The sequence below is a fragment of the Saccoglossus kowalevskii genome, chromosome 5, assembly GCF_978046115.1.
Source record: "Saccoglossus kowalevskii chromosome 5, keSacKowa6.1, whole genome shotgun sequence".
NCBI classification, from domain to species: Eukaryota; Metazoa; Hemichordata; class Enteropneusta; family Harrimaniidae; genus Saccoglossus; species Saccoglossus kowalevskii.
The window spans coordinates 1,515,666-1,541,489 of NC_140645.1; the positions used below are offsets into that span (position 1 = coordinate 1,515,666).

A 25,824-nucleotide genomic window follows, 5' to 3' on the forward strand; every position below is an offset into this window, starting at 1 on the left:
CTATGTGGTTACATTGTAGTCATCGATGTGTTGCTGTGTGGTTACATTGTAGTCACCAATGTGTTACTGTGTTGCTATGTGGTTAAATTGTTGTCACCAATGTGTTACTGTGTTGCTGTGTGGTTACATTGTAGTCACCAATGTGTAACTGTGTTGCTATGTGGTTAAATTGTAGTCACCAATGTGTTACTGTGTTGCTGTGTGGTTACATAGTAGTCACCAATGTGTTACTACGTTGCTTATGTGGTTACATTTTAGTCACCATTGTGTTACTGTGTTGCTATGTGGTTACATTGTAGTCACCAATGTGTTACTGTGTTGCTATTAGTTACATTGTAGTCGCCAGTGTGTTACTGTGTTGCTATGTGGTTACATTGTAGTCATCAATGTGTTACTGTGTTGCTATTAGTTACATTGTAGTCACCAATGTGTTACTGTGTTGCTATGTGGTTACATTGTAGTCATGCCAAAGGTATGCCAAAGGCTCATTAGGATGGCTTGGATGAGATTTATTCAATAACAGGTTTTTTACCTTGTGGGAACTATGCTCTGCAGTGCCTGTGTTTGACCAAGCCTGGTTGACACTGTGATAAGGCATTAAAATGCCATTATGACAGGAAGACGGTCACCCAGCCCTGTCATGTAGTCCCAAACATGGTTTATGTGGCAAAATGTGCTATATGTCCGCATTTGAAAAGTACTTAAATAAGAGAAAACAACTTGATAATCATTCATGGAAATTAGACATACATATCATCTCCTACCAATGTGTACTCAAAAAATAAAATAATTATAACTTCCCACCTAAATTCTGAACTGGCTGAACTAAGGACAGAGTTACAACATCTCTTGTGTCGTCAAGTATTAATTATTTCAACAATATGTTTTTCTCAACAATATTGATGTGTACTTGTGCTACAACACTAGGAGCGTAAAACTCTCAGATTGATTCAGTAGTGTAATAAAGTTATTATTTATAAAAAGTAACTCTTATTTACCATTGAAATGTTTATTTATTCAATATAATAGGCTGGTGCAGATATAGAGTCTGTTGATAACCGTGGTTGGACTGCATTATTCCATGCAACAAATGCTGGCCATCAGAATATGGTAAAGTTTCTTCTTAACAATGATGGCAATGCCAACCATAGGTGAGTGTATGCAGAAATGTCATTTCTGTAAAAACTACATTTGACATGTCTAAAAAGTTTATCATTTCCATAGAAAAGAGGGGCATACTTAGAGGGAAGTTTAGGCGATCACCCCCTAAAACTGTCCTCACTCATACAAATTTATCCCACAATGTGGCAATCATGTCATTGTAAAGGCCAAACAGAACATCCTGCTTCCATCCCTGGTGTATATATATAGTTTGACTTATATGGCATGTTTTCATTTCCTACAGACAATACATTTTTTATTTATATGTCATATTTGTCTTTCCCATAGAGAGCCATCTGTGGGTAATACTGCTTTGATGATGGCAGCGGCTGAAGGACATGAAATTATTGTTCAAAACCTTCTTCAATATGTAAGTAAAAATGTCACACAATTATCATATATTATGGAAATCCTGTTCTTACTGTTATCCTGTTTATAATAATTACAATGGCGTCTCTCTGTTTGAATGTAACTTTTTAAGTCTACAGTAAAAAAGCATTGGTTGTCTCTAAATGTGAAACTGAAACCAAAACTGAAATATGCATCTTGACATTAACCAGGAAATACTGTTCTATTCGTTTTATTACAAATGTTCCACTAAATTATTTTTTTGGTTCAATTATTTTTTACTGAAATTTCTTTTTGTAAACACAGAGATCACATGACTAAATGCCTCCACACACAATTATCTTGTTGACTTCACATCTAGCTTTCCATAAATATATAGCTTTGTATGGTTCAGTAAATATTGTATGTGGAAAATCGATTTAGAAAATGTGAATGCTACCAATGAAAACCAAAAACATTTACAGCATACCGGTACTTTTAACAAGATACTGCATTTCTATGGATTGTAATTCAAAGTATCATGTAACACTATTGCATAAAAATAACTATCTGTTGTTATTTCTAGGGAATTGAAATTGAAGCCAAGAATTATAATGGTGACACAGCACGGTCATTGGCGTTGTTAAATGGACATATGAAGATTGTTAGTTTAATTGATAACCAGACATTGCCATTGACATTACTCAGAGCTGAGCCAGGTATGCAGAGTGTCTACAGAGCACTTTATATATCACTCATGGGCTCACACTACTAACCATATTTGCTCTATTAGTAGCACACATGAACCTACAATTGCCATTATGTATGCTTACCATAAATACATTTACATATAAGTGTATCTCTACTAATTGAGCAAATATGATCCAATTTCTTGACTGTCACCGTATAATGGATTGTCAATATATTGCAGGCCTTCATGTGGATGAAGATCTCAGCTCCTCAGATGAATACTACCGTAGACCAACAAGGCCCCCGACTAAAAGTCAACGTTGTCGCTCAAAACATGCTAACAATACAGGTCCCAGTATACGGGATGCACCAGAAGCAATGGCGAGGTTATTGAATGAATCAAGATCTAAAGCCATCACTGACAATAAATTAGCATTCTCAAGTTAGTAAACTAATCATATATTACAGTCACCGCCATATTGTTCCAAACACCAGAACAGCAACATTGCCAACTGAGTTACTGACTGATTTGTTATGCGTGCCTGGAGATCGTTACAGGATTAAAACAAGCTGGGTCAAACAAACCGGAGAAATCAAACTCAATCTCATTGTGTTTGCCTTTCAATGTATTTCATTTAATTCTATAAATTTGTATATAATAAATGTTATCCAAACAAAATGTTTAGACTGATACAGTACAAATTGTCAGGATTCAATCGATGATGTATCTGGTGTGTGTTATAAATAAGTGCATTTAGCTGAACGGCGCTCTCTCATAGAAGTGGTTCGAACTAACCAATTCTAATCATGTAACATTCTCAAGACATGCATAACAAACCAGTCAGCGACTTAACGACACTGTTGTTGTTTTGCTGTTCCAAACAAGTGGTGACAGTAATTATCATATTTGATGAGCTTCACCAACCAGTATGATAATACCTTAAAGTACAGGTATGTAAATGTACGGAAAAACAGCCATTGCAATGCTACACAGTGAATAATACACAGTGAATACTACACAGTGAATAATACACAGTGAATACTATACAGTGAATAATACACAGTGAATACTATACAGTGAATACTACACAGTAAGTGCTATACAGTGAGTGCTACACAGTGAATACTACACAGTGAATACTACACAGTGAATACTACACAGTGACAGTGAATAATACACAGTGAATACTACACAGTGAGTGCTATACAGTGAATACTACACAGTGAATAATACACAGTGAATACTATACAGTGAATAATACACAGTGAATACTATACAGTGAATACTACACAGTAAGTGCTATACAGTGAATACTACACAGTGAATACTATACAGTGAATACTACACAGTGAATAATACACAGTGAATACTATACAGTGAATAATACACAGTGAATACTATACAGTGAATACTACATAGTGAATAATACACAGTGAATACTATACAGTGAATAATACACAGTGAATACTATACAGTGAATACTACACAGTAAGTGCTATACAGTGAATACTACACAGTGAATACTACACAGTGAATACTATACAGTGAATACTACACAGTGATTAATACACAGTGAATACTATACAGTGAATACTACACAGTAAGTGCTATACAGTGAATACTACACAGTGAATACTACACAGTGAGTGCTATACAGTGAATACTACACAGTGAATGCTACACAGTGAATGCTATACAGTGAATACTACACAGTGAATGCTACACAGTGAATACTACACAGTGAATAATACACAGTGAATACTACACAGTGAGTGCTATACAGTGAATACTACACAGTGAATGCTACACAGTGAATACTACACAGTGAATGCTACACAGTGAATGCTACACTGAATGCTACACAATGAATACTACACAGTGAATACTACACAGTGAATAATACACAGTGAATACTACACAGTGAATAATACACAGTGAATACTACACAGTGAGTGCTACACAGTGAATACTACACAGTGAATTCTACACAGTGAATACTACACAGTGAATGCTACACAGTGAATACTACACAGTGAATACTACACAGTGAATAATACACAGTGAATAATACACAGTGAATACTACACAGTGAATACTACACAGTGAATACTACACAGTGAATACTACACAGTGAATACTACACGGTGAGTGCTATACAGTGAATACTACACAGTGAATGCTACACAGTGAATGCTACACAGTGAATACTACACAGTGAATACTACACAGTGAATGCTACACAGTGAATTCTACACAGTGAATACTACACAGTGAATGCTACACAGTGAATACTACACAGTGAATACTACACAGTGAATAATACACAGTGAATACTACACAGTGAGTGCTATACAGTGAATACTACACAGTGAATACTACACAGTGAGTGCTATACAGTGAATACTACACAGTGAATGCTACACAGTGACTGCTATACTGTGAATAATACACAGTGAATACTACACAGTGAATAATACACAGTGAATACTACACAGTAAGTGCTATACAGTGAATACTACACAGTGAATGCTACACAGTGAATACTACACAGTGAATGCTACACTGAATGCTACACAATGAATACTACACAGTGAATACTACACAGTGAATAATACACAGTGAATACTACACAGTGAATAATACACAGTGAATACTACACAGTGAGTGCTACACAGTGAATACTACACAGTGAATTCTACACAGTGAATGCTACACAGTGAATGCTATACAGTGAATAATACACAGTGAATACTACACAGTGAATAATACACAGTGAATACTACACAGTGAGTGCTATACAGTGAAAACTACACAGTGAATGCTACACAGTGAATACTACACAGTGAATGCTACACAGTGAAAACTACACAGTGAATGCTACACAGTGAATACTACACAGTGAATGCTACACAGTGAATGCTACACTGAATGCTACACAATGAATACTACACAGTGAATACTACACAGTGAGTAATACACAGTGAATACTACACAGTGAATAATACACAGTGTATACTACACAGTGAGTGCTACACAGTGAATACTACACAGTGAATTCTACACAGTGAATACTACACAGTGAATGCTACACAGTGAATACTACACAGTCAATACTACACAGTGAATACTACACAGTGAATACTACACAGTGAATACTACACAGTGAGTGCTACACAGTGAATACTACACAGTGAATTCTACACAGTGAATACTACACAGTGAATACTACACAGTGAATACTACACAGTGAATACTACACAGTGAATACTACACAGTGAATAATACACAGTGAATAATACACAGTGAATGCTACACAGTGAATACTACACAGTGAATACTACACAGTGAGTGCTATACAGTGAATACTACACAGTGAATGCTACACAGTGAATGCTACACAGTGAATACTACACAGTGAATACTACACAGTGAATGCTACACAGTGAATACTACACAGTGAATTCTACACAGTGAATGCTACACAGTGAATACTACACAGTGAATACTACACAGTGAATAATACACAGTGAATAATACACAGTGAATACTACACAGTGAGTGCTATACAGTGAATACTACACAGTGAGTGCTATACAGTGAATACTACACAGTGAATGCTACACAGTGACTGCTATACAGTGAATAATACACAGTGAATAATACACAGTGAATACTACACAGTGAGTGCTATACAGTGAATACTACACAGTGAATGCTACACAGTGAATACTACACAGTGAATGCTACACAGTGAATGCTACACTGAATGCTACACAATGAATACTACACAGTGAATACTACACAGTGAATACTACACAGTGAATACTACACAGTGAATAATACACAGTGAATACTACACAGTGAGTGCTACACAGTGAATACTACACAGTGAATTCTACACAGTGAATGCTACACAGTGAATGCTATACAGTGAATAATACACAGTGAATACTACACAGTGAATAATACACAGTGAATACTACACAGTGAGTGCTATACAGTGAATACTACACAGTGAATGCTACACAGTGAATGCTACACAGTGAATACTACACAGTGAATGCTACACAGTGAATGCTACACTGAATGCTACACAATGAATACTACACAGTGAATACTACACAGTGAATAATACACAGTGAATACTACACAGTGAATAATACACAGTGAATACTACACAGTGAGTGCTACACAGTGAATACTACACAGTGAATGCTACACAGTGAATGCTATACAGTGAATAATACACAGTGAATACTACACAGTGAATAATACACAGTGAATACTACACAGTGAGTGCTATACAGTGAAAACTACACAGTGAATGCTACACAGTGAATACTACACAGTGAATGCTACACAGTGAAAACTACACAGTGAATGCTACACAGTGAATACTACACAGTGAATGCTACACAGTGAATGCTACACTGAATGCTACACAATGAATACTACACAGTGAATACTACACAGTGAGTAATACACAGTGAATACTACACAGTGAATAATACACAGTGTATACTACACAGTGAGTGCTACACAGTGAATACTACACAGTGAATTCTACACAGTGAATACTACACAGTGAATGCTACACAGTGAATACTACACAGTCAATACTACACAGTGAATACTACACAGTGAATACTACACAGTGAATACTACACAGTGAGTGCTACACAGTGAATACTACACAGTGAATTCTACACAGTGAATACTACACAGTGAATACTACACAGTGAATACTACACAGTGAATACTACACAGTGAATACTACACAGTGAATAATACACAGTGAATAATACACAGTGAATGCTACAGTGAATACTACACAGTGAATACTACACAGTGAGTGCTATACAGTGAATACTACACAGTGAATGCTACACAGTGAATGCTACACAGTGAATACTACACAGTGAATACTACACAGTGAATGCTACACAGTGAATACTACACAGTGAATTCTACACAGTGAATGCTACACAGTGAATACTACACAGTGAATACTACACAGTGAATAATACACAGTGAATACTACACAGTGAATTCTACACAGTGAATGCTACACAGTGAATACTACACAGTGAATACTACACAGTGAATAATACACAGTGAATAATACACAGTGAATACTACACAGTGAGTGCTATACAGTGAATACTACACAGTGAGTGCTATACAGTGAATACTACACAGTGAATGCTACACAGTGACTGCTATACAGTGAATAATACACAGTGAATAATACACAGTGAATACTACACAGTGAGTGCTATACAGTGAATACTACACAGTGAATGCTACACAGTGAATACTACACAGTGAATGCTACACAGTGAATGCTACACTGAATGCTACACAATGAATACTACACAGTGAATACTACACAGTGAATACTACACAGTGAATACTACACAGTGAATAATACACAGTGAATACTACACAGTGAGTGCTACACAGTGAATACTACACAGTGAATTCTACACAGTGAATGCTACACAGTGAATGCTATACAGTGAATAATACACAGTGAATGCTACACAGTGAATACTACACAGTGAATACTACACAGTGAATGCTACACAGTGAATACTACACAGTGAATTCTACACAGTGAATGCTACACAGTGAATACTACACAGTGAATACTACACAGTGAATAATACACAGTGAATAATACACAGTGAATACTACACAGTGAGTGCTATACAGTGAATACTACACAGTGAGTGCTATACAGTGAATACTACACAGTGAATGCTACACAGTGACTGCTATACAGTGAATAATACACAGTGAATAATACACAGTGAATACTACACAGTGAGTGCTATACAGTGAATACTACACAGTGAATGCTACACAGTGAATACTACACAGTGAATGCTACACAGTGAATGCTACACTGAATGCTACACAATGAATACTACACAGTGAATACTACACAGTGAATACTACACAGTGAATACTACACAGTGAATAATACACAGTGAATACTACACAGTGAGTGCTACACAGTGAATACTACACAGTGAATTCTACACAGTGAATGCTACACAGTGAATGCTATACAGTGAATAATACACAGTGAATACTACACAGTGAATAATACACAGTGAATACTACACAGTGAGTGCTATACAGTGAATACTACACAGTGAATGCTACACAGTGAATGCTACACAGTGAATACTACACAGTGAATGCTACACAGTGAATGCTACACTGAATGCTACACAATGAATACTACACAGTGAATACTACACAGTGAATAATACACAGTGAATACTACACAGTGAATAATACACAGTGAGTGCTACACAGTGAATACTACACAGTGAATTCTACACAGTGAATGCTACACAGTGAATGCTATACAGTGAATAATACACAGTGAATACTACACAGTGAATAATACACAGTGAATACTACACAGTGAGTGCTATACAGTGAAAACTGCTCAGTGAATGCTACACAGTGAATACTACACAGTGAATGCTACACAGTGAAAACTACACAGTGAATGCTACACAGTGAATACTACACAGTGAATGCTACACAGTGAATGCTACACTGAATGCTACACAATGAATACTACACAGTGAATACTACACAGTGAGTAATACACAGTGAATACTACACAGTGAATAATACACAGTGTATACTACACAGTGAGTGCTACACAGTGAATACTACACAGTGAATTCTACACAGTGAATACTACACAGTGAATGCTACACAGTGAATACTACACAGTCAATACTACACAGTGAATACTACACAGTGAATACTACACAGTGAATACTACACAGTGAGTGCTACACAGTGAATACTACACAGTGAATTCTACACAGTGAATACTACACAGTGAATACTACACAGTGAATACTACACAGTGAATACTACACAGTGAATACTACACAGTGAATAATACACAGTGAATAATACACAGTGAATGCTACACAGTGAATACTACACAGTGAATACTACACAGTGAGTGCTATACAGTGAATACTACACAGTGAATGCTACACAGTGAATGCTACACAGTGAATACTACACAGTGAATACTACACAGTGAATGCTACACAGTGAATACTACACAGTGAATTCTACACAGTGAATGCTACACAGTGAATACTACACAGTGAATACTACACAGTGAATAATACACAGTGAATAATACACAGTGAATACTACACAGTGAGTGCTATACAGTGAATACTACACAGTGAGTGCTATACAGTGAATACTACACAGTGAATGCTACACAGTGACTGCTATACAGTGAATAATACACAGTGAATAATACACAGTGAATACTACACAGTGAGTGCTATACAGTGAATACTACACAGTGAATGCTACACAGTGAATACTACACAGTGAATGCTACACAGTGAATGCTACACTGAATGCTACACAATGAATACTACACAGTGAATACTACACAGTGAATACTACACAGTGAATACTACACAGTGAATAATACACAGTGAATACTACACAGTGAGTGCTACACAGTGAATACTACACAGTGAATTCTACACAGTGAATGCTACACAGTGAATGCTATACAGTGAATAATACACAGTGAATACTACACAGTGAATAATACACAGTGAATACTACACAGTGAGTGCTATACAGTGAATACTACACAGTGAATGCTACACAGTGAATGCTACACAGTGAATACTACACAGTGAATGCTACACAGTGAATGCTACACTGAATGCTACACAATGAATACTACACAGTGAATACTACACAGTGAATAATACACAGTGAATACTACACAGTGAATAATACACAGTGAATACTACACAGTGAGTGCTACACAGTGAATACTACACAGTGAATGCTACACAGTGAATACTACACAGTGAATACTACACAGTGAATACTACACAGTCAATACTACACAGTGAATAATACACAGTGAATAATACACAGTGAATAATACACAGTGAATGCTACACAGTGAATACTACACAGTGAATACTACACAGTGAATACTACACAGTGAATACTACACAGTGAGTGCTATACAGTGAATACTACACAGTGAATGCTACACAGTGAATGCTACACAGTGAATACTACACAGTGAATACTACACAGTGAATGCTACACAGTGAATACTACACAGTGAATTCTACACAGTGAATGCTACACAGTGAATACTACACAGTGAATAATACACAGTGAATAATACACAGTGAATAATACACAGTGAATACTACACAGTGAATGCTACACAGTGAATACTACACAGTGAATAATACACAGTGAATACTACACAGTGAGTGCTATACAGTGAATACTACACAGTGAATGCTACACAGTGAATAATACACAGTGAATACTCCACAGTGAATAATACACAGTGAATACTCCACAGTGAATACTACACAGTGAATACTACACAGTGAATAATACACAGTGAATACTACACAGTGAATGCTACACAGTGAATGCTACACAGTGAATACTACAGTGAATACTACACAGTGAATGCTACACAGTGAATAATACACAGTGAATACTACACAGTGAATACTACACAGTGAATAATACACAGTGAATAATACACAGTGAATACTACACAGTGAATGCTACACAGTGAATACTACACAGTGAATACTACACAGTGAGTGCTATACAGTGAATTCTACACAGTGAATACTACACAGTGAATACTACACAGTGAATGCTACACAGTGAATACTACACAGTGAATGCTACACAGTGAATACTACACAGTGAATAATACACAGTGAATACTACACAGTGAATAATACATAGTGAGTAATACACAGTGAATAATACACAGTGAATACTACACAGTGAATGCTACACAGTGAATACTACACAGTGAATACTACACAGTGAATGCTACACAGTGAATGCTACACAGTGAATACTACACAGTGAATACTACACAGTGAATGCTACACAGTGAATGCTACACTGTGAATGCATTGCTGCAGTGGAAAATAGAAAACAGTTTCAAAACATCGTGTGAACCATCAAAGGTATGCCGACAGTCAACCAACGGTAGATGTGGATTCATGCAACCTTGCTGTTACTTTGTACCAAACATGAAGCGGAGAGATGGCGGAGAGATGGCGTACAGTCTGCAGACAGCGGTACATTTCACCGGCAAACTGCATTGCAATCTGAATCATTACAAATATAAAAACCTGGGCGTCATTTTAATTTTGTTTGAAATAAATAATTTGTACATATTTCCCAAATAACGAGATGTTTGTTTCATCTTGAAGGGACAGTATTATATTCTTATTACTTATTATAGTAATAAAGTTATTACAAGGATACCTCAAAGTATACACAAAGACAGTACAAGCGAGAGTATCAACCGACCTGTAGCAGAGGTTCATGCGATAGTGTACTGTCTGAGTGCATACTTTGAGGTATCCTCGTAATAACCTTATTATTATACATCTTTTTCTTCCAAGGATACATCATGGGAATGCCGAACAGAATCAGCGAACTTCTCTGTATGAAGTCCGGTCAAACCCTAGTGGTTTGTTTTTATTATTAAAACTTACACGCTTAAACATTCCATATTTGGGATTTGCATTTCTTAATATGGTAGGATGAAAATTCCCCATAAAATACAGCAAAATTACGGCATGCTGTAACTTATGGCGTTACGGTGACAGATGTATAATAATATGACAGAACCCCACACCCTCCCCATGGCTTTCTTTGCGTAGAGAAGTTAATTTCATGAGTAATGAGGTGTATCCTCCGGCCGTACTTTCACAAGTAATGCCGCAACATCGCCAGCAGAAACCTCCTGATACCTCGATGTGGTCAACACATACTAAGTTCTCCCAATCGTAATTCCATGTGATGTAAACCTAAATGTGCCAAAAATGTTGCTGAACGATTTGAACCAGATACAAATAGAAGAGGAAATTTTTTTTTTACAAAATAAAAATAGTTGCTATTGGGAATACCATGTTCATTTGCATATAGACCGTGAAAATACCAAAAACATTATTATTTATTGCATGGGTGATATGCAAATTAGTTTTAGTCAAAATAAGTGACTGCCTAAAAGTACCATTACTGTTGTTCAAATTTCATTTCACTCGGCAAGTATTTTCATGTACCTCAAAGGAAAAATATCGTACTTCTAAATATTGTTTATTTCTGCTATGTTTTGAAAAACGGTACTCCTGAAAGGACTACTTTGTTTGCTCTCAGACCTCATTTAGATATGGAGTGTGGAAATACCGATTTTGATTCCAGGGACGAATCAAAATAAACTGCAGTACATATGTAATAATGAACTTTATTCACCTGACAGGGCCAGCCTTTTTCATATTCAGTGTGATTTAAACATTCACTTTCGATGCATTGCTTTTGTTTGATTTCATTAGATCCTATTGTACCCAGTGGTTACATGACCTTTCAGGATGATGGTTCTGTTTCCCAGGATGCAATTCGGCATCGTGATGTCACTTCCCCCATCAGTCCCAGTGAACATGACTTGGATAGCTCTACTGGGAAAGGTATTGTATTTCATTTTTTGACTCCTGTGTGCGAAGCACAAAAAGGGAGTCTTTGCAGTAGTGTGTGTGTCTGTTTGTCTGTCTGTGTGTGTGTCTGTGTGTGTGTGTGTCTGTTCCCCTGATATCTCAAGAACCATACATTGATTTTTGATGAAACTTGGTGCATAGATGCTCTGGGCCAATGGGCAGATTTGATTAGATTTTGGTAAAAATCCATGCTGATTAATTACCTAATTTGCATAATGAGTTGTAAAGGGGCTAATTATTCACTGGGTTTTAATTTAGCCTAATTCGCTGACTGGAAAATGCGCTAAATTAAAACCCAGTGAATATGTAAAATTTAGCATAGAACACATTATCTAAATGACGAAACCATGAATTTAAAACCCACTGAATATGCCTGAAATAGTAAATCAGTGAAATTTAAACCCAGTGAAAATTAGTCATTTTACAGTAATCAATTTTTGGCTTTTCCACTGATATCTTAAGTACTAATCATCACATTTCAATAAAACTTGGTACATAAATATCATAGGACACTGCACAGACCTAATAGGTTTTAGGGTAATATGGGTACATATTAATTACCTAATTTGCATAATTAATTTATTTTCAGCTTTTGATTTCTCAAGTACTAATCATCACATTTCAATAAAACTTGGTACATAGATGTCATAGGACACTGTACAGACCTGATAGTTATTAGTGTAATATCAGTACATATTAATTACCTAATTTGCATAATTAATTAATTTTCAGCTTTTGATTTCTCAAGTAGTAATCATCACATTTTAATAAAACTTGGTACATAGATGTCATAGGACACTGCACAGACCTGATAGTTTTCAGGGTAATATCAGTACATATTAATTACCTAATTTGCATAATTAATTAATTTTCAGCTTTTGATATTTCAAGTAGTGATCATCACATTTCAATAAAACTTGGTACATAGATGTCATAGGACACTGTACAGACCTGATAGTTTTTAGTGTAATATCAGTACATATTAATTACCTAATTTGCATAATTAATTAATTTTCAGCTTTTGATTTCTCAAGTAGTAATCATCACATTTCAATAAAACTTGGTACATAGATGTCATAGGACACTGTACAGACCTGATAGTTTTTAGTGTAATATCAGTATATATTAATTACCTAATTTGCATAATTAATTAATTTTCAGCTTTTGATTTCTCAAGTAGTAATCATCACATTTCAATAAAACTTGGTACATAGATGCCATAGGACACTGTACAGACCTGATAGTTTTTAGTGTAATATCAGTACATATTAATTACCTAATTTGCATAATTAATTAATTTTCAGCTTTTGATTTCTCAACTAGTAATCATCACATTTCAATAAAACTTGGTACATAGATGTCATAGGACACTGTACAGACCTGATAGTTTTTAGTGTAATATCAGTACATATTAATTACCTAATTTGCATAATTAATTAATTTTCAGCTTTTGATTTCTCAACTAGTAATCATCACATTTCAATAAAACTTGGTACATAGATGTCATAGGACACTATACAGACCTGATAGTTTTTACTGTAATATCAGTACATATTAATTACCTAATTTTCATAATTAATTAATTTTCAGCTTTTGTTTTTTCAAGTAGTAATCATCACATTTCAATGAAACTTGGTACATAGTTACTTAAGGACTGTGCAGACCTGATTAGTTTTTGGTAAATATTTGTGCATAATTAGTTCATTTTCAGCTTTTCGCCTGATAACTCAAGTACTGATTTCAATGAGACTTGCTACATAGATCCTCTAGGACTATGCAGAGACCTGGTTAGTTTTAGAGTAAATAATTGTGGATATTAATTAGCTAATTCGCATAATTAGTTATTTTTTTCAATGAATGTTCCACTGATATATAAAGAACCACTAATTGCATTTTAATGAAACTTTTATAGAGTATTCATCATCACATTTCAATGAACCTAGGACTATGCAGAGACCCAATTAGTTTTTGGTAAATATTTATGCTTATTAATCACCTAATTAAAATAATTAATTAACACTGATATCTCAATTACTGATCATCACATTTGAATAAAATTTGAGGTATGTACGGTACCCTCTAGAAGGCATTAAAGCTGGTCTCAGACACGGTCTCATTTCCGGTCTGCGGGGCATCCGCGAGTCTCTAAAGCTGGTCTCAGACACGGTCTCATTCCCGGTCTATGTGGCATCCGAGAGTCTCTAAATCGGTCTCAAACACGGTCTCAAATGGCATCTTCCTCTGTGGGAGAGTCTCAAAACTGGTCTCAAATGCCTTCTAGAGGGTACCGTACATACCTCAAAATTTGGTACATAAATGCTCTAGAACAATAGACAGGCCCGATTAATTTTGGGTTGAAATTTGTTCATATTAATTCTCTAATAATAATTCATAGTTTTTTTGTTCTAATCACATTTCAATGAAACTTAGTACATATATATTACATTACGCAGGCAGGCACTCAAATCTGTTCATATCAGTTACCTGATTTACATAATTAGTTTTCAGCTATTCCATCAATATCTCAAGTACAAGTAATTTTAAAGTAATTTTTAATGTGTCTTCAATACTCTCTGCACACAAGAGTTCTTTTTAAGCTTTCTTTGATTACACTTTACTGGTAGTTTTTTCAGTATGAGCATAAAATTTAAAATCATATGCTTCTTACAAGCAAAAAAACATAATATAAAGGACATATCCATACAAAGAATGGCCCATGAAAGCCCAAATGAAATCAGCCCATTGCCAGTGGAGTCCCATGAAAGCCCAAATGATATCAGCCCATTGCCAGTGGAGTCCCATGAAAGCCCAAATGAAATCAGCCCATTGCCAGTAGAGTCCCATGTTTTTCCCATTCATGTTGTCTATCTTTGGAGGCTATTTATAACATTACTTTATGCACAAACAAATTGACAATACAGTCAAGTCAAACAATAGTACAATGCAGTCAAACAATAGTACAATACAGTCAAACAATAGTACAATACAGTCAAACAATAGTACAATCGCAAAATAAATAATACCACATGCATATAAAATGTAAACAAAAATACATTTTTATTAATTTCATTTTGTCTAGTGTTAAAACAATCCTATTTCTGTTCAGAAATGTTCTTAAATAGGCCTTTATCATCAATTTGCTTATATTTAATTTAATTGTCTGGTTTGTCGAATCGTTGTATTGTTGTGATGGTATCTCAAGGGATTATTTTTACTTTTACTTAATGTATTCTGTATGATGCTTGTAATTGAAGTTTGTATGTTACAGATAGTTTATGGTTGGAGAAATATGGTGGAGGTGACGAGGAGCCATTCTGTGTTTCTGGAGCTGTTACAATCAAAAGTGCCAGCAGTAGTTGTAGTAGTAGTACAGGAGGACTTGCTGCAGTTTTGGGGTTACAGCAGCTGAGTGTGGATAGTGCAGATGATGCTGCAGCACCAAGTATAGAGAGGGAGTCTACTGCAATGGACACAACTTCTGATGATATGGTAATGCATGCGAAATATTGTGAGGAGAAGAAACAAACACAACTGTATGACAAGTCAGACAATATAGAGTCATCCCATTCTGTAGATGGGGAACAAACATCAGTACAAACATCACAGCAGATTGTTAAATGTGAGGTCAATGATGCTACAAACCAGAATAAACCACTTGTAACTACTGAAAATCAAAATAAACCACTTGTAACCAGTTCAAACCAGAATAAATCACTTGTAACCAGTACAAACCAGAATAAACCACTTGTAACTACTGCAAACCAGAATAAACCAGTACTATCTACTGCCAATACTCTTCAAGAAACAGCAAGTGGAGGAAACCCTCTTGAAGGGATCAATTTAGACGCTTATTGTGAAAATTTCAACCTCCCTGGAAAAAATAAAGGACAGACACTGCATTATAAAGATTTATCTGAACTCTTAGAAAGTCTGAATCTTTCAAAATATCATCGTGTGTTTGATGAACAAGATGTGGATCTTAGGTTATTCCTGACATTGACAGATATGGATCTCAAAGAAGTAGGAATCAAGTAAGATATTTAATTGTTTCATTCCTGCATTCACTGTGTAGCATTCACTGTGTAGTATTTACTGTGTAGTATTCACAGTAGCATTCACTGTGTAGTATTCACTGTGTAGCATTCACTGTATAGCATTCACAGTGTAGTATTAACTGTTGTATTCACTGTATTGTATTCACAGTGTAGCATTCACAGTGTAGTATTCACTGTAGTATTCACTGTGTAGCATTCACTGTAGTATTCACTGTGTAGCATTCACTGTGTAGTATTCACTGTGTAGCATTCACTGTGTAGTATTCACTGTAGTATTCACTGTATTATTCACTGTGTAGCATTCACTGTGTATTATTCACTGTGTAGTTTTCACTGTGTAACATTCACTGTAGTATTCACAGTGTAGCATTCACGGTGTAGCATTCACGGTGTAGCATTCACTGTGTAGTATTCACTGTAGTATTCACTGTGTAGTATTCACTGTAGTATTCACTGTATTATTCACTGTGTAGCATTCACTGTGTATTATTCACTGTGTAGTATTCACGGTGTAGCATTCACAGTGTAGCATTCACGGTGTAGCATTCACTGTGTAGTATTCACTGTAGTATTCACTGTATTATTCACTGTGTAGCATTCACTGTGTATTATTCACTGTGTAGTATTCACTGTGTAGTATTCATTGTGTAGTATTCACTGTAGTTTTCACTGTGTAACATTCACTGTGTAGTATTCACAGTATAGCATTCACTGTGTAGTATTCTGTGTAGCATTCACTGTGTAGTATTCACTGTGTAGCATTCACTGTGTAGTATTCACTGTAGTATTCACAGTGTAGCATTCACTGTATAGTATTCACTGTAGTATTCACTGTGTAGCATTCACTGTGTAGCATTCACTGTGTAGCATTCATTGTATAGCATTCACTGTGTAGTATTCACTGTAGTATTCACTGTGTAGCATTCACTGTGTAGTATTCACTGTGTAGTATTCACTGTGTAACATTCACTGTGTAGCATTCACTGTGTAGTGTTCACTGTGTAGCATTCACTGTGTAAAATTCATTGTATAGCATTCACTGTATAGCATTCACTGTGTAGTATTCATTGTATAGCATTCATTGTGTAGCATTCACTGTGTAGTATTCACTGCAGCATTCACTGTGTAGTATTCATTGTATAGCATTCACTGTGTAGTATTCACTGTGTAGTATTCACTGTAGTATTCACTGTAGCATTCACTGTGTAGTATTCACTGTGTAGTATTCACTGTGTAACATTCACTGTGTAGCATTCACTGTGTAGTATTCACTGTGTAGCATTCACTGTGTAACATTCATTGTATAGCATTCACTGTGTAGCATTCACTGTGTAGTATTCATTGTATAGCATTCATTGTGTAGCATTCACTGTGTAGTATTCACTGTGCAGCATTCACTGTGTAGTATTCACTGTGTAGCATTCACTGTGTAGTATTCACTGTGTAGAATTCACTGTGTAGTATTCACTGTATAGCACTTACTGTGTAGCATTCACTGTGTAGTATTCACTGTATTATTCACTGTGTAGCATTCACTGTGTATTATTCACTGTGTAGTTTTCACAGTATAGCATTCACTGTAGTATTCACAGTGTAGCATACACGGTGTAGCATTCACTGTGTAGCATCCACTGTGTAGTATTCACTGTGTAACATTCACTGTAGTATTCACTGTGTAGCATTCACTGTGTAGTATTCACAGTGTAGCATTCACTGTAGTATTCACTGTGTAACATTCACTGTAGTATTCACTGTGTAGCATCCACTGTGTAGTATTCACAGTGTAGCATTCACTGTAGTATTCACTGTGTAGCATTCACTGTGTAGTATTCACTGTGTAACATTCACTGTAGTATTCACAGTATAGCATTCACTGTAGTATTCACTGTGTAGCATTCACTGTGTAGCATTCATTGTATAGCATTCACTGTGTAGTATTCACTGTAGTATTCACTGTGTAGCATTCACTGTGTAGTATTCACTGTGTAGTATTCACTGTGTAGCATTCACTGTGTAGTATTCACTGTGTAGCATTCACTGTGTAGTATTCACTGTAGTATTCACAGTGTAGCATTCACTGTAGTATTCTGTGTATCATTCACTGTGTAGCATTCACTGTTTAGCATTCACTGTGTAGTATTCACTGTGTAGCATTCACTGTGTAGTATTCACTGTAGTATTCACAGTGTAGCATTCACTGTAGTATTCACTGTAGTATTCACTGTGTAGCATTCACTGTGTAGCATTCACTGTGTAGCATTCATTGTATAGCATTCACTGTGTAGTATTCACTGTAGTATTCACTGTGTAGCATTCACTGTGTAGTATTCACTGTGTAGTATTCACTGTGTAACATTCACTGTGTAGCATTCACTGTGTAGTATTCACTGTGTAGCATTCACTGTGTAGCATTCACTGTGTAACATTCATTGTATAGCATTCACTGTGTAGCATTCACTGTGTAGTATTCATTGTATAGCATTCATTGTGTAGCATTCACTGTGTAGTATTCACTGTGCAGCATTCACTGTGTAGTATTCACTGTGTAGTATTCACTGTGTAGTATTCACTGTAGTATTCACTGTGTAGCATTCACTGTGTAGTATTCACTGTGTAGTATTCACTGTGTAACATTCACTGTGTAGCATTCACTGTGTAGTATTCACTGTGTAGCATTCACTGTGTAACATTCATTGTATAGCATTCACTGTGTAGCATTCACTGTGTAGTATTCATTGTATAGCATTCATTGTGTAGCATTCACTGTGTAGTATTCACTGTGCAGCATTCACTGTGTAGTATTCATTGTATAGCATTCACTGTGTAGTATTCACTGTGTAGCATTCACTGTGTAGCATTCACTGTGTAGCATTCACTGTGTAGCATTCACTGTGTAGTATTCACGATGTAGTATTCATTGTATAGCATTCACTGTAGTATTCAATGTGTAGTTTTCACTGTGTAGTATTGTATAGCATTCACTGTGTAGTATTCACTGTGTAGTATTCATTGTGTAGTATTCACTGTGTAGCATTCACTGTAGCATTCACTGTGCAGCATTCACTGTGTAGTAGTCATTGTATAGCATTCACTGTGTAGTATTCATTGTATAACATTCACTGTGTAGTATTCACTGTGTAGCATTCACTGTAGCATTCATTGTGTAGCATTCACTGTGTAGCATTCACTGTAGCATTCACTGTGTAGTTTTCACTGTGTAGCATTCATTGTGTAGCATTCACTGTGTAGTATTCATTGTATAGCATTCACTGTGTAGTATTCATTGTGTAGTATTCACTGTGTAGCATTCACTGTAGCATTCACTGTGTAGCATTCACTGTGTAGTATTCACTGTGTAGCATTCACTGTGTAGTATTCACTGTGTAGTAATCACTGTATAGCATTCACTGTGTAGTATTCACTGTGTAGCATTCACTGTGTAATATTCACTGTGTAGCATTCACTGTATAGCATTCACTGTGTAGTATTCACTGTGTAGGATTCACTGTGTAGCATTCACTGTGTAGCATTCACTGTGTAGCATTCACTGTGTAATATTCACTGTGTAGCATTCACTGTATAGTATTCACTGTGTAGTATTCATTGTGTAGTATTCACTGTGTAGTATTCACTGTGTAGTATTCATTGTGTAGTATTCACTGTGTAGTATTCACCGTGTAGTATTCACAGTCTAGTATTCACAGTGTAGTATTCACTGTGCAGTATTCACTGTGTAGTATTCATTGTGTAGCATTCACTGCGTAGTATTCAATGTGTAGTATTCACTGTGTAGTATTCACTGTGTAGTATTCACTGCGTAGTATTCATTGTGTAGCATTCACAGTGTAGCATTCACAGTGTAGTATTCACTGTGTAGTATTCACTGTGTAGCATTCACTGTGTAGCATTCACTGTGTAGCATTCACTGTGTAGCATTCACTGTGTAGTATTCACGGTGTAGTATTCATTGTATAGCATTCACTGTAGTATTCAATGTGTAGTATTCACTGTGTAGTATTGTATAGCATTCACTGTGTAGTATTCACTGTGTAGTATTCATTGTGTAGTATTCATTGTGTAGTATTCACTGTGTAGCATTCACTGTATCATTCACTGTGCAGCATTCACTGTGTAGTATTCATTGTATAGCATTCATTGTATAACATTCACTGTGTAGTATTCACTGTGTAGTATTCACTGTGTAGCATTCACTGTGTAGCATTCATTGTGTAGCATTCACTGTGTAGCATTCACTGTGTAGTTTTCACTGTGTAGCATTCACTGTGTAGCATTCAGTGTAGCATTCACTGTAGTATTCACTGTGTAGCATTCACTGTGTAGTATTCACTGTGTAGCATTCACTGTGTAGCATTCACTGTGTAGTATTCTCTGTGTAGTATTCAATGTGTAGCATTCACTGTGTAGTATTCACTGTGTAGTATTCACTGTAGTATTCACTGTGTAGTATTCACTGTAGTATTCACTGTGTAGCATTCACTGTAGTATTCACTGTGTAGTATTCACTGTGTAACATTCACTGTGTAGCATTCACTGTGTAGTATTTACTGTGTAGCATTCACTGTGTAACATTCATTGTATAGCATTCACTGTGTAGCATTCACTGTGTAGCATTCACTGTGTAGTATTCATTGTATAGCATTCATTGTGTAGCATTCACTGTGTAGTATTCACTGTGCAGCATTCACTGTGTAGTATTCACTGTATAGCATTCACTGTGTAGCATTCACTGTGTAGCATTCACTGTGTAGTATGCACTGTGTAGCATTCACTGTGTAGTATTCACTGTGTAGTATTCACTGTGTAGCATTCACAGTGTAGCATTCACTGTGTAGTATTCACTGTGTAGTATTCACTGTGTAGCATTCACTGTGTATTATTCACTGTGTATTATTCACTGTGTAGTATTCACTGTATAGCATTCACTGTGTAGCATTCACTGTGTAGCATTCACTGTGTAGTATGCACTGTGTAGCATTCACTGTGTAGTATTCACTGTGTAGCATTCACTGTGTAGTATTCACTGTGCAGCATTCACTGTGTAGTATTCATTGTATAGCATTCATTGTGTAGTATTCACTGTCTAGCATTCACTGTGTAGTATTCATTGTATAGCATTCATTGTGTAGTATTCACTGTGCAGTATTCACTGTGTAGTATTCATTGTGTGTAGCATTCACTGTGTGGCATTCACTGTGTATTATTCACTGTGTATTATTTGTGTAGCATTCACTGTGTAGTATTCACTGTGTAGCATTCACTGTGTAGTATTCACTGTGTAGCGTTCAATGTGTAGCATTCATTGTATAGCATTCACTGTGTAGTATTCATTGTGTAGTATTCATTGTGTGTAGCATTCACTGTGTAGTATTCACTGTGTATTATTTGTGTAGCATTCACTGTGTAGTATTCACTGTGTAGTATTCACTGTGTAGAATTCACTGTGTAGTATTCACTGTGTAGCACTCACTGTGTAGTATTCACTGTGTATTATTCACTGTGTAGTATTCACTGTGTATTATTCACTGTGTAGTATTCACTGTGTAGTATTCATTGTGTAGCATTCAGTGTAGCATTCACTGTGTAGCATTCACTGTGTAGTATTCACTGTGTAGCATGCACTGTGTAGTATTCACTGTATAGCACTCACTGTGTAGTATTCACTGTGTATTATTCACTGTGTAGTATTCACTGTGTAGCATTCACTGTGTAGTATTCACTGTGTAGCATTCACTGTGTAGTATTCGCTGTATAGCATTCACTGTGTAGCATTTACAGTAGTATTCACTGTGTAGCATTCACTGTGTAGTATTCATTGTGTACATGTAGCATTCACAGTGTAGCATTCACAGTGTAGTATTCACTGTGTAGCATTCACAGTGTAGTATTCACTGTGTAGCATTCACTGTGTGGCATTCACTGTGTAGCAATCACTGTGTAGCATTCAGTGTAGCATTCACTGTGTAGTATTCACTGTGTAGCATTCACTGTGTAGTATTCACTGTGTAGCATTCACTGTATAGCATTCACTGTGTCGTATTCACTGTGTAGTATTCACTGTGTAGCATTCACTGTGTAGCATTCACTGTGTATTATTCACTGTGTATTATTCACTGTGTATTATTCACTGTGTAGTATTCACTGTGTAGCATTCACTGTGTAGTATTCACTGTGTAGTATTCACTGTGTAGTATTCACTGTGTAGCATTCATTGTATAACATTCATTGTATAGCATTCACTGTGTAGTATTCATTGTGTAGCATTCATTGTATAGCATTCACTGTGTAGCATTCAATGTGTAGCATTCATTGTATAGCATTCACTGTGTAGTATTCATTGTGTAGCATTCACTGTGTAGCATTCAGTGTAGCATTCACTGTGTAGTATTCACTGTGTAGCATTCATTGTGTAGTATTCACTGTATCATTCACTGTATAGTATTCACTGTGTAGTATTTACTGTGTAGCATTCACTGTGTAGTATTCATTGTGTAGTATTCACTGTGTAGTATTCACTGTGTAGCATTCACTGTGTAATATTCACTGTGTAGTATTCACAGTCTAGTGTTCACTGTGTAGCATTCACTGTGTAGTATTCACTGTGTAACATTCACTGTGTAGTATTCACTGTGTAGCATTCACTGTGTAGCATTCACTGTGTAGCATTCATTGTGTAGCATTCACTGTGTAGTATTCACTGTGTAGTATTCATTGTGTAGCATTCACTGTGTAGCATTCACTGTGTAGCATTCACTGTGTAGCATTCACTGTGTAGCATTCAATGTGTAGCATTCACTGTGTAGTATTCACTGTGTAGTATTCACTGTGTAGTATTCACTGTGTAGCATTCACTGTGTAGCATTCACTGTGTAGCATCTACTGTGTAGCATTCACTGTGTAGCATTCACTGTGTAGCATTCATTGTGTAGTATTCGCTGTGTAGCATCCACTGTGTAGCATCCACTGTATAGCATTCACTGTGTAGTATTCACTGTGTACTATTCACTGTGTAGTATTCACTGTAGTATTCACTGTGTAGCATTCACTGTGTAGCATTCACTGTATAGTATTCACTGTGTAGTATTCACTGTGTAGTATTCACTGTGTAGTATTCAGTCTAGTATTCACTGTGTAGCATTCACTGTGTAGTATTCACTGTGTAGTATTCACTGTGTAGTATTCACAGTCTAGTGTTCACTGTGTAGCATTCACTGTGTAGCATTCACTGTGTAACATTCACAGTGTAGTATTCAGTGTAGTATTCACTGTGTAGTATTCACAGTGTAGTATTCAGTGTAGTATTCACTGTGTAGTATTCATTGTGTAGCATTCACTGTGTAGTATTCATTGTGTAGTATTCACTGTGTAGTATTCACCGTGTAGTATTCACTGTGTAGCATTCACTGTGTAGTATTCACTGTGTAGCATTCACAGTGTAGCATTCACTGTGTAGTATTCACTGTGTAGTATTCACCGTGTAGTATTCACTGTGTAGCATTCACTGTGTAGTATTCACTGTGTAGCATTCACAGTGTAGCATTCACTGTGTAGCATTCACTGTGTAGTATTCACTGTGTAGCATTCACAGTGTAGCAGTCACTGTGTAGCATTCACTGTGTAGTATTCACTGTGTAGTATTCACTGTGTAGCATTCACTGTGTAGCATTCACTGTGTAATATTCACTGTGTAGCATTCACTGTGTATTATTTGTGTAGCATTCACTGTGTAGTATTCACTGTGTAGCATGCACTGTGTAGTATTCACTGTGTAGCATTCAATGTGTAGCATTCATTGTATAGCATTCACTGTGTAGTATTCATTGTGTAGTATTCACTGTGTAGCATTCACTGTGTAGTATTCACTGTGTAGCATTCACTGTGTAGCATTCACTGTGTAGCATTTACAGTAGTATTCACTGTGTAGCATTCACTGTGTAGTATTCATTGTGTAGCATTCACAGTGTAGCATTCACAGTGTAGTATTCACTGTGTAGCATTCACAGTGTAGTATTCACTGTGTAGCATTCACTGTGTGGCATTCACTGTGTAGCAATCACTGTGTAGCATTCAGTGTAGCATTCACTGTAGTATTCACTGTGTAGCATTCACTGTGTAGTATTAACTGTGTAGCATTCACTGTATAGCATTCACTGTGTATTATTCACTGTGTATTATTCACTGTGTAGTATTCACTGTGTAGCATTCACTGTGTAGTATTCACTGTGTAGTATTCACTGTGTAACATTCACTGTGTAGCATTCACTGTGTAGCATTTACTGTGTAGTATTCACTGTGCAGCATTCACTGTGTAGTATTCATTGTATAGCATTCACTGTGTAGCATTCACTGTGTAGCATTCATTGTGTAGCATTCACTGTGTAGTATTCACTGTGTAACATTCACTGTGTAGTATTCACTGTGTAGCATTCACAGTGTAGTATTCACTGTAGCATTCACTGTGTAGTATTCACTGTGTAGCATTCACTGTGTAGCATTCACTGTGTAGCATTCACTGTGTAATATTCACTGTGTAATATTCACTGTGTAGCATTCACTGTCTTGCATTCACTGTGTAGTATTCACTGTGTAGTATTCACTGTGTAGTATTCACTGTGTAGCATTCAATGTGTAGCATTCATTGTATAGCATTCACTGTGTAGTATTCATTGTGTAGCATTCACTGTGTAGCATTCAGTGTAGCATTCACTGTGTAGTATTCACTGTGTAGCATTCAGTGTGTAGTATTCACTGTGTATCATTCACTGTATAGTATTCACTGTGTAGTATTTACTGTGTAGCATTCACTGTGTAGTATTGTGTAGTATTCACTGTGTAGTATTCACTGTGTAGCATTCACTGTGTAATATTCACTGTGTAGTATTCACAGTCTAGTATTCACTGTGTAGCATTCACTGTGTAGTATTCACTGTGTAACATTCACTGTGTAGTATTCACTGTGTAGCATTCACTGTGTAGCATTCATTGTGTAGCATTC

At 36.2% G+C, this 25,824-nt stretch overlaps 1 protein-coding gene across 1 annotated transcript in view; it reads left to right on the top strand.

Moving 5' to 3' along the window:
• The window catches only part of LOC102806883 (ankyrin repeat and SAM domain-containing protein 3-like), a 103,479-nt gene that overhangs the window by 33,764 nt on the left and 43,891 nt on the right, over positions 1-25,824 (top strand). The window contains exons 4-9 of the mRNA XM_085499496.1: positions 1,030-1,151; positions 1,450-1,531; positions 2,075-2,207; positions 2,420-2,620; positions 12,598-12,729; positions 16,025-16,787. Of these exons, the coding sequence (XP_085355622.1) occupies positions 1,030-1,151; positions 1,450-1,531; positions 2,075-2,207; positions 2,420-2,620; positions 12,598-12,729; positions 16,025-16,787 (1,433 nt within the window). The remainder of the gene's footprint in view (positions 1-1,029; positions 1,152-1,449; positions 1,532-2,074; positions 2,208-2,419; positions 2,621-12,597; positions 12,730-16,024; positions 16,788-25,824) is intronic.